Below are 10,803 nucleotides of genomic sequence, written 5' to 3'. Positions count from 1 at the left end.
TGTTTGTTTTGTTTTAAAGAGCCCATGAGACCTTATTAACTTCTTGGTGTCCCCCACCTTTATCGCCATTTTGTGTAGCCTTGACAAACTGCCTCTTAGTCCCAATGAACGCCTCCTGCTGGGCTGGCTGCAGTGACCTCAGGCACCGAAGCAGAATTGGGGCGCGGCTCACTCAGGCGTCTTTACCTGCAGTGTCCGCCTGCGTGCGCTTTGGGGGTGGTGAGCAGGGTGCAGACTGGAACTCTGCCACTTACTAGCTCAGCATAACCTCAAGCTATTGGCCTCTCTGGGCCTCAGGTTCCTGTCCTGGAAAAGGCAACGAAGCTGGTGCTTTCCTGCACCGAGGGCGTCACTGAGACACAGTGCGTGGGCCAAAGCAGACCTCATGGTGCGCTCTAGGGCCCCTGTTCTCCTCGCCTGGTTCTCATCATCTGCATCGTGATTGGTTAGGACTATACCCAGCCTGACACCAACCCCCATGACATACCTTCCAGCAAAGTGCCCTTTATCGGTTTATGGCCTTCAAATGCTCACCACGGCAGTGTTTTACTAGAGAAAGCTGACGCTGTGTTCAGGTGTAATTGATCTGGAGATACAAGACACTTATCTAAACCAAACAAAAACCAGTGTTCCTCACTGGATAACAGAACCACGGGTTCCGCAGGCCTCGGGCTGCGCCCTGGCTGCCTGCAGAGCCTCCTCGGCTCCTTAGCGGGCCTTCGCCTCAGCGCCTCACACAGGGACAGACACTCCCCCCTTGGCCTCCCAGCGGGATTCTGCTCCTGTGCCCAGGAGACCTGTCAGCTCATGTCAAGCTGCAGTGTTTCACTGTTTGCTATTATTTTGTTCAGAAATCACTCCCGCTGCTAGAAAATCAGATCAGGGAGAGCCACCTGAGCGCTGTGGAGGAGCTGCGCCAGTGCGGGGGAGCACATCCCCAACACCGACGCCGACAAAATGTTCTTTCTGGTCGAGGTGAGGACTTGGGGGGCTCCACGTGACACTCGGGCCCAGAATCTGGCCGCTCCCTGCGGTGGCCCCAGCCTTCCAGGTGGCCCAGCGCCTCTCCAGGTGGCCTCTGTGCCTCCCTGCCTGGGTCCTGCGGGAGCCCTGTCCTCCCTCCAGTGTCACCTGGGAGGGGAGGGGTGTGTGGGTGAGGTACTGCCAGCCCCCATGCCACCCTGTGCCCTGGCCCGGCTTCTCAACCACAGCACAGTTGAATGACGTTACCTCTTTTTCAGAAAATTAAAGTGTTTAATCGGAACATTGAAAGGTTAGTAGATGGAGAAGAAGTCGTGAAGGAAAAAGAGACCCGCTTATACAACAAACTCAGGGAGGAGTTTAAAAACTGGGTCCTCGTACTTGCAGCCAATTCCCAAAAAGGTGAGTCTTGGGACAGGGCTGCCCCACCAGCAGTGTCTTATTTACCACAGAGGTACTCCCGGCACAGAAAGTGTGGGGAGCTGACTGCCCACACCGAGACCCTGGCCTGCGGGGTGCGGTCACGCATGACCGCCGCGGGAGCCTGCCCTCACCCACTCCGCAGAAAGCAGCTCCACATCCCGGACTTTCTTCTCTCTCATCTTTGTTGTGCGGCTAGACAATCCCACTTCCCCCATTTCTCCCTGCCAGTAACCCCTAAGCCGAAACCAGAGGTGAAGGCTTTGATAAGAGTCTCCTGGCTCTGTCTGGCATGCTTCCAACTTCCATTCTGCTGCAGCCATGATGGAAGTAGGCTGCGTGTGTGTGTGTGTGTGTGTGTGTGTGTTGCATCTTTGTCCATTTTGGCACTTGATAAAAACAGCACTATTGCCTAGCCGGCGTGGCTCAGTGGTTGAGTGTCGACCTATGAACCAGGAGGTCATGGTTCAATTCCTGGTCAGGGCACATGCCCGGGATGTGGGCTCTATCCCCAGTGGGTGGCATGCAGGAGGCAGCCGATCAATGATTCTCTCTCATCATTGATGTTCCTATCTCCCTCTCCCTTCCTCTCTGAAAGCAATAAAAATATTTTTTTAAACATCTGCCTCTTTCAAAACAAAAACAAAAACAAAAACCAGCACTACTCAGTTCCATGGTAGAACTCCTCCTCCAACCCTTGTTTAGCTGAATTTTTGAGAGACTTGTAAGTGAAACAACATCTAACTTTTTATTTTCATTGAACTCATCCGCTTCCTTTCTATCAACTATACACACTCAGCTTCTCTCTCAGGGTGATGACTCTCAGTTGAAATACATTTTTTTAAAGTCAGATTTTGTTCCTGAAAAGTCACTGTCAGACCTTGTATTTTTTTTTTTTCATTATGAAAAGGACTCCATGGTGGGAATGCAGACTGGTGCAGCCACTATGGAAGACAGTATGGAGTTTCCTCAAAAAATTGGAAATGGAACTCCCATTTGACCCTGTGATCCCACTTCTAGGAATATATCCCAAGAAACCAGAAACACCAATCAGAAAGGATATATGCACCCAGATGTTCATAGCAGCACAATTCACCATAGCTAAGATCTGGAAACAGCCTAAGTGCCCATCAGTAGATGAATGGATTAGAAAACTGTGGTACATCTACACGATGGAATACTATGCTGCTGTAAAAAATAAGGAACTCTTACCATTTGCAACAGCATGGATGGAACTGGAGAGCATTATGCTAAGTGAAACAAGCCAGTCAATGAAGGAAAAATACCACATGATCTCACTCATTCATGGATAATAAAGACCATTACAAACTTTTGAACAATAATAGATACAGAGGCAGAGCTGCCTCAAACTGATTGTCAAACTGCAGTGGGAAGGCCAGGGAGGGTTGGGGGACAGGAGGGAGGGGAGTAAGAGATCAACCGAAGGACTTGTATGCATCCATATAAGCATAACTAATGGACATAAGACACTGGGGGGTAAGGGAGGGCAGGGGTTTGTCAAGGGCGGGGGGGAAAAAAGGACACTTATGTAATACCCTTTGTAATACTTTTAGCGAACAATAAAAAAAAAAGTGAAAATAAATAAATAAATAAATAAATAAAAGAGAAAAGGACTCCATTTAGAAGCATTGCCTTAGGGTACGTACAGTAGATGAGCAAGCCTTTTAAAAATGCTTTTATCTTTAAAATGCCTGTGGTTTGTTTCACATTGCAGTTAAAAATATTATCCACGAAGAAGTCTCAAAATATGAAAACCAGTACCGGGGCAAAGAGCTTCTTGGGTTTGTCAACTACAAGACGTTCGAGACCATCGTGCAGCAGTACATCCAGCAGCTGGTGGAGCCCGCCCTGAGCATGCTGCAGAAGACTGTGGGTGAGGACCGCCCCAGCACCGCCCACGGTCTCCGCGCCTGAGGGAGAGAGAGACGGGGATGGGATGATCAGTCACAGCCTGCAGATCTCCTTTGCCCGTTTCGGGGAGCAGGGCACCAGTGCAGTGGGCTTCACCTAGTCAGACCCACCCCTCCCCGCAGCTGTGTGAGGAAGAGATGGGTGCGCACCCGGGAGGATCACGCACGCCCCGAAAAGACAGGAAATTGAGGGCCCCTGCTCAGGGGGGTGGTGACCATGGATTTTGTGTCTCCCCGGGACTAGGTACCATCCCTTCCTTCTCACGGCCTGTAGATCTGAATAGGGGCACGTGCCATGATTTCTCCGCCCTGGGCCAGTGAGCCGTTTGATTCCTGCTTGCACTTCACTGATGTTTGGTTTTTCCTTTGGTCAGAAACCGTCCGGCAAACGTTCATTGACACGGCCAAAACACATTTTGGCGAATTTTCCAACCTTAACCAAACAGCCCGGGTGAGTACCCCCAGTTCGCCTGCTGGGCACCTGTGCGGATTTATGAGGGTCTAGCTTTCGAAAGAAGGCGGGTGTGTACTGCCAGTTAGGCGTGTGAGGCTGGGGATAGCATTGTGGGCGGGCTGGGCGGGCGACGCGAGCAGCAGCGCTGTTTTGCTTCTGCCCGGGAGCTGGGGGACCCTTCCTGGGAGAAGTGAAACAGCACTGACCTTGTTCTCTCGGTCCCCTGCAGCCTGGCAGGGTGTAGCAGAATGTATGACTGTCCCTAGTGACTGGCGGGTATTTGGGGCCTTTTTTCTGAAGGACAGCATTGTCTACTAGTCCTTGTCCAACATTTTTATTAGTTTGACTTAAAATATTGCCACCACTGTGTGGGTTTCCACTTAGCAACTTAGCCACTCTGCCTGAATCCCAGTCACAGTGCAGGGAAGAGAGTGGCTCTAGATAAAACTCTGCCCCGGCCTCGGCCTTGGCTGTGGCAGAATCTCATTCCTCACTCTCATTCAGGTGGGCAAGGCAAGGATTCTGTCCTTCTCCCTGGGGTACAACCTAATTTCTCTTTCCCCTCTTCACCCGGTCGGTGAAAATTAAATCTCATGAGCCCTCCAACTTCCCCAGGGGCTGTCCGAGCCCCGGGCGCCTCACCGCAGGGCCTTGACATGCCTGGTCCTTGGCAGTCACGTCTCCCTGCCGGCAGCTTCCCGGATGTGCGCCCTGCTTCCCAGGCCTTGGCACTTGGCCCCGGGTCCCCTGTGCTCCCAAGTGCAGGGCTGGTTCTCCTAAGCTCTTCCAGGCCAGCCTGGGCACCAGAGCTCTGCTGCACCCTCAGGCCACCCTGGGGCCCAGGGACCTCCAGCGCCCACCAGGGCTTCACCCCCTGGCGCCATCCTCTGAGAGCTCAGAAGTCTCACCGTAGCTGTCTGTGCCGTGCAGGGCTGTCCCGGCCACCATCCCAGACACACCCTCCACCATTGTTCCTGCTCCTCCGGAGCCTCGTCAGAGCCAGGGGCCTTGTCACCTCCCATGTCATGCCTCTTGGAAGTGATACACGGGCCATTTCCATGTTCAGGCCCGAAATCTGCAGGGGGGTATAAAGCATATATTCTTGTTTGCCAAATACACTCCATAGAAAGAAAAACAAAGTCCCTGTGAAACCCACCTGCTCTCTCTCTCTCTCTCTCTCTCTCTCTCTCTCTCCCCCCTCTCTGAGGTCCACCTCTGCCTTCAGTGCACAACAGTCTCAAACTCAAAAGCCAAGAAGTGACTTTTCTCCACTGTCATCCATCCCTTTCCCAGAATGCCTTTGACTGTGTGGGTGAGGCAGGAGTCACAGGCTTTCTGGCAAACAAAGATATCAAGCTCTTACCCCAATGTGCTCATCGGCACTGGGGTCATCCTTGAAAGCTTGGACTCAAGCCAACTAGAGATACAAGAGTGATGGACATGAAAGTGTAAACTGAGCCACAGTCAAGGAAGCAGAAATGGGTGATGCGAGAAAATGAAGGTCCGGGCGCAGAGAAAGAGTGGGTGGCGATAGGTGGGACTGGCTCGGGCAAGCGGGGGAGGAACACACCCGGATCAGTGAGGACAGCAGCAAAAGACGGAGGAGGGACCTTCGGAGAGTCACCATTTAAAGCAGGGGTCCTCAAACTTTTTAAACAGGGGGCCAGTTCACTGTCCCTCAGACCGTTGGAGGGCCGGACTATAGTTTAAAAAAAAACTATGAACAAATTCCTATGCACACTGCACATATCTTATTTTGAAGTAAAAAAAAACAAAACGGGAACAAATACAATATTTGTATTTGCATGTGGCCCGCTGGCCGTAGTTTGAGGACCCCTGATTTAAAGCATCAGGCCTCCTTTGACCTTAAATTATTTTTTAAATATGTTTTTATTGATTCAGAGAGAGGAAAGGAGAGGGAGAGAGCAATAGAAACACCAATGATGAGAGAGAATCATTGATCAGCTGCCTCCCGCACACTCCCTACTGGGGATCGAGCTCTCAACCTGGGCGACAGGGAATTGAACCATGAGCTCCTGGTTCTTGGGTCAACGCTCAATCACCGAATAACCTTAAATCATTTCTAATTCTGTGTTCAACATCACAGCACTTCCTGAGTTGTTTAAACAAGGAGGGGGGACCCAAACAGCAGTGACGGCTTCTCTTTCTTCTCCAACCAGAACAAGATTGAAGACATCAAAACAAAGCAAGCAGAGACAGCAATGAATATGATCCACCTGCAGTTCAGGATGGAGCAGCTCGTTTACTGTCAAGACCAGATTTACAGCGAGATTCTGCAAAGAATTCGGGAGCAGGCTTTTAACACGGACGGAAGCATGTCACAGGCTCCTTCCCTGAAACTGTCTGCTTCCAATAACTCATCTTCTGTTTCCTCCATCACTGAGATCGGGATGCACCTGAACGCATACTTCTTGGTGAGTGTGGGTGCACGTGGCCCGTGCGGGGGCACGCTGATTGCGAGGTGCTTACCTGGGCGAAGAAGGGAGGAGCCCTTTCTGCTCTGAAACGACTCATCTATTCTCTATCATCTTACGGGAACCCTATCAGACACTTCTAGTAAATTTGCCCCAAATCAGGTTCTTCATGTGGCACAGGATGTACTCAAAAGTAACTCCAACCCCGAAGTTCTTTGTAGTCTATGCTGCGCAGGACATGCGTTTCTCAGAGGACAGCAAAATACAACTCGCCTTGCTGGTCATGCTTAGCTCTCCTTGATGTTTAGAAGGCGTTCAGCTCCTGACGTGCTTGACACCCACCAGGTTCACAAAACAGGAATGAGATTCCTTTCCCGAGATTATGGGGCCCAATCAGCTTCAGGTTTCTAACCGCCCGCCCCCTGCCCCCAACCCCACTCATGGACTAAAGCAGCAATTTTCAACTGGTGTGCCACAAAAATATTTTAAAATGTATTTTTATTGATTTCAGAGAGAGGAAGGGAGAGGGAGGAAAGAAACATCAGTGAGGCCCTAGCCAGGTTGGCTCAGTGGATAGAGCATCGGCCTGCGGACTGAAGCGTCCCGGGTTCGATTTCGGTCAAGGGCACATGGCACATGCCCAGGTTGTGGGCTCGATCCCTAGTGGGGGGCGTGCAGGAGGCAGCTGATCAATGAGTCTCTCTCATCATTGATGTTGCTATCTCTCTCTCCCTCTCCCATCCTCTCTGAAATATATATATATATATATATATATATATATATATATATATATATATATATATATATCAGTGATGAGAGAGAATCATTGACCAGTACCTCCTGCACTGGGGATCGAGCCCACAACTCGGGCATGTGCCCTGACCAGGAATCAAACTTCAACCTCCTGGTTCATAGGTCAATGCTCAACCACTGAGCCATGCTGGCCCGGTGTGGCACAAGAATTTTTAAAACATGCAATACCTGACTATTTAGACAGTCAATTTAAAAAAAAATGACAACAGCCAACACAACATAGCTGTCCTGTGTGAATGAATCAAAATTACACCTATTTTTTGGTCAGATCGGCAGGAAATGTAATGTATTTTTTGGTGTGCTGCAGAATTTTAGTAATTAGTTTATGTGTGCCATGCGATGAGAAAGGTTGAAATCACCAGCCTAAAGTACGAGGGCACACAGAATGGAAGGTAAACTGCAAAGAAACCCAACTACTGAAGCCTTTTCATAATCAGAATAAAAAGTTGAGTTACCCAGATGTGGAGTCCAGCTGCCAGGCAAGCCGGCCATGCCTGTGGGGAGAGGGCGCGAGGCGAGGACTGAGGCAGGTCCTGATCTGTCCCCAGATCAGGGCCAGGAGGTCTCTGCTGAGAGGTGGAGCGGGGCCGGGGGAGGGGCTCCTGGGAAGGCTGGGATGCCCACGAGGTGCCTCGGGTTTGCTGGTCTACCCGGTGGGTTCTTAGTGCGAAGGGAATGCGTAGGTGGGAAAACTGGGCCTCTCAGACAGAAGCTCCTCATGGTTTGATACTGAACACTGGAGTGGCGTGGACGGGACCACCAGGACTTAGCAAGGCGACCATGTGTGCATCCTGAACCCCGAGGCTTCTCTCTGCAACCACAGGCCTTGGGGCCAGACCCCTCCAGCTGACCCTTCCTATCCCCTCTTCCAGGAGACCAGCAAGCGGCTCGCCAACCAGATCCCATTCATAATTCAGTATTTTATGCTCCAAGAGAACGGCGATTACTTGCAGAAAGCCATGATGCAGATACTCCAGGAAAAGGATCAGTATTCCTGGCTGCTTCAGGAGCAGAACGAGACCGCCCTCAAGAGGAAATTCCTTAAGGAGAAGATTTACCGGCTCACCCAGGCGCGGCGCGCTCTCTATAAATTCTCCTCTTAAAGGGGGCAGATAGATGGGAGGGTAATAATACTTGGGAGTTTTATCTTCTGTGCATTCATTGGAAGGGGATGTGGCGCAGGGAGTGGCTTCTGGTTCGGGGCCCGCCTTTCCCGTTGCTGTGTGTCCATCTTCGCTGAACTGCCCCAGAGTTTAGATCTGAAGTCTACACTTGCTTAGAGCTGTCACCTGCACCTGCGTGAACAGATGTCTCTCCAGTCCCTGGCCCCATTGCCTCCAGTTACAACTTTCTTATCTACTGCTGTCACTCCTTGTTCACTTGTCTCTCCCCACCCATCAGATTAGGAGACCCCCCCCCCCAGAGGAAAAGTCAGTATTATATTCTTCTTCCGTATTTCCAGAATCTTGCATGGCACCTGGCACATAGTAGCCGCTCAATAAATGCTATCTCATTGCACAAAGGAAGGATGGAGATCACCTGAGGCCATGGCTGGAATCGGACTTTGCTTATTGGGGATGATGTCCCTTAGCTGGTCACTTTCAGATGAATTGGGTCATGCCGCCTGCTGTGATCACATTTCCCAGCTCCCCCTGGGAGAGACGGACCTGAATGATAGATACTATTATTAATTATATTGTTTCCCTAGTTACAACAAGCTCCCGTTGCTACGTGTTATTTTTTTACTTTTTTATTGAATTTATTGGGATTACTTCTGTTACATGTTAAATCTTAAAGGGAAATTTAATAATAAAAAATTTTTAAAGAAAAGTTATAGAGCTTCACACAGTGGTCATCTCTAGGTTGGAGGACTGTGGCTATTTAATTTCTTCTTCCAGTTAAGCGATCCCCACCTCATAGGAATTTTAGGAGGGTTAAGTGAAACCATTTCTACAAACTTCCTGTCCCAGGAGCTTGTGCTAAGAAATGCCAGCAATTCTTCCCTCCAGCAAAGACCTCCTTTTTTCTTTATTTCTATGTTCACAGAGCAGCCCTCACTACTGAAGCTCTTCCGCCTGCTCTTATGTTTAGTTCTCTGATACTTTTTGAGCCAATTGTTGTAGATAACAGTCCAATTTCATTCTTGTGCATGTGGATGTTCAGTTTGCCCAGCCCCAGTGGTTGAAAAAAACTGTCCTGGCACCTTGTCAAAAAGAATCTGACCATATGTGCGAAGGCTTATTTCTGGGCTCTCTGTTCCATTCCATCAGTCTATATGTCTGTCTGTATGCCAGCACCACAGCTTTGATAACTGTAGCTTTGCAGTATGTTTTGAAATGAAGGAGTGTGAGCCTTTCAGCTTTGTTCGTCGTTCTCAGCATTATTTTGGTTATTTGTAGTCCCTTAGGGTTCCATATGAATTTTAGGATGGGTTATTTTTTATCTCTGCAGAAAATGTCATTGGGATTTTATAGGCATTGCATTAAATCCACAGATCATTTTGGATAGTATTTGCATTTTAACAATATTAAGTCTTCCATTCCATAAACACAGGATGTCTTTCCACTCATTTATACCTATTTTAATTTCTTGAAGCAATGTTTTGTAGTTTTCATTGTACAAGTCTTTCACTTCCTTGGTTAAGTTAGTTCCTACGTTTTTTATTCCTTTTGATGGTATTGTAAATATAACTGTTTTCTTAATTTTCTTTTCTAATTATTCATTATTAGTCTACAAAAATTCAACTGATTTTTATGTGTCCAATTTGTACCTTGCCACTTTGTTAAATTCATTTATTAGTTAAAACAGTTTTTTGGTGTTTTTGTGTGTTTGTGTGTGTGTGTGGAATCTTTATGGCTTTCTACCTACAAATTCATATCATCTGAATGTTATCTCTTTACCTTGCTTAAATGCTCAGGCTAGAACTTTCAACACTATGTGGAATGAAAGTGCCAAAAGTGGGGATTCTTGTCTTGTAAAGCTATTCTGGTTTTAAAGAACTTTTGTCATATTGAAGCTAAAGATGAAGAGAATTTAAAAGACAAAACATTAGTTTAGGTATTCTTTGCTTTTAAAAAAAATTTGGCTTCTCCCCCTTATTGTATGAGTTAGTCAGTACAGAGAGTCAGTGGCAGAGCTGAAGAGAAGAATCAAATCTCCTCAGATTATAAATACTGTTGTGAAAACAGTCTGAGAAAATAAAGTCTGGAGCTTAATATTTGTTCCATAAATTGTATATTCAATCTTTCCCTAAATGTTCAATATGGTTCACACATATGTATACACACACACACACACACACACACACACACACAAGCTAACTGCTGCAAAGGAACACTTTAAGATCTCTGTGGCTTGCCTGGTCAGCGTGGCTTTGTGGTTGAGCATCAACCTATGAACCAGGAGGTCACAGTTCAATTCCGGGTCAGGGCACATGCCTGGATTGTGGGCTCCACCCCCAGTAGGGGGCGTGCAGGAGGCTGCCAATCAATGATTCTCATCAGCATGATGTTTCTCTCCCTCTCCTTTCCTAAAAATAATTAATGAATTAACTAAAAAATAAAATAAATAAAAAGATCTCCACAGCATAACACAGCATGTTCCCCACTCACATCATGCAGTGTAAGGTGGGTTGTCAGGGTCCTGAGCCACTCAGGCCCTCAGGCCCCCAGCCTCCCTCCATCTAGTGGCCCCACCATCGTGGGGGCCTTGGAGCCTCCACCAGACTCTGTATCAGGCAAGAGAGCAGAGAATTGCAAGGGAGGTTTCC

The 10,803-nt window shown here is 48.4% G+C and overlaps 1 protein-coding gene across 1 annotated transcript in view; it reads left to right on the top strand.

Annotated features, from left to right (window-relative positions):
• Positions 1 to 10,251, top strand: part of LOC102434076 (interferon-induced GTP-binding protein Mx2-like) — a gene marked incomplete at its 5' end in the record, with an annotated part of 19,951 nt that extends 9,700 nt beyond the window's left edge. The window contains 7 exon segments of the mRNA XM_014450567.2: positions 852 to 923; positions 925 to 975; positions 1,242 to 1,383; positions 3,137 to 3,295; positions 3,707 to 3,783; positions 5,967 to 6,221; positions 7,907 to 10,251. Of these exon segments, the coding sequence (XP_014306053.1) occupies positions 852 to 923; positions 925 to 975; positions 1,242 to 1,383; positions 3,137 to 3,295; positions 3,707 to 3,783; positions 5,967 to 6,221; positions 7,907 to 8,137 (987 nt within the window).
• Positions 10,252 to 10,803: the final 552 nt, after the last annotated feature.

This window comes from Myotis lucifugus, unplaced genomic scaffold, assembly GCF_000147115.1.
Source record: "Myotis lucifugus unplaced genomic scaffold, Myoluc2.0 scaffold_2694, whole genome shotgun sequence".
Classification (NCBI taxonomy): Eukaryota; Metazoa; Chordata; class Mammalia; order Chiroptera; family Vespertilionidae; genus Myotis; species Myotis lucifugus.
Note: the sequence above shows the minus strand (reverse complement) of the source record. Positions and strands in the feature narration are given on the sequence as shown.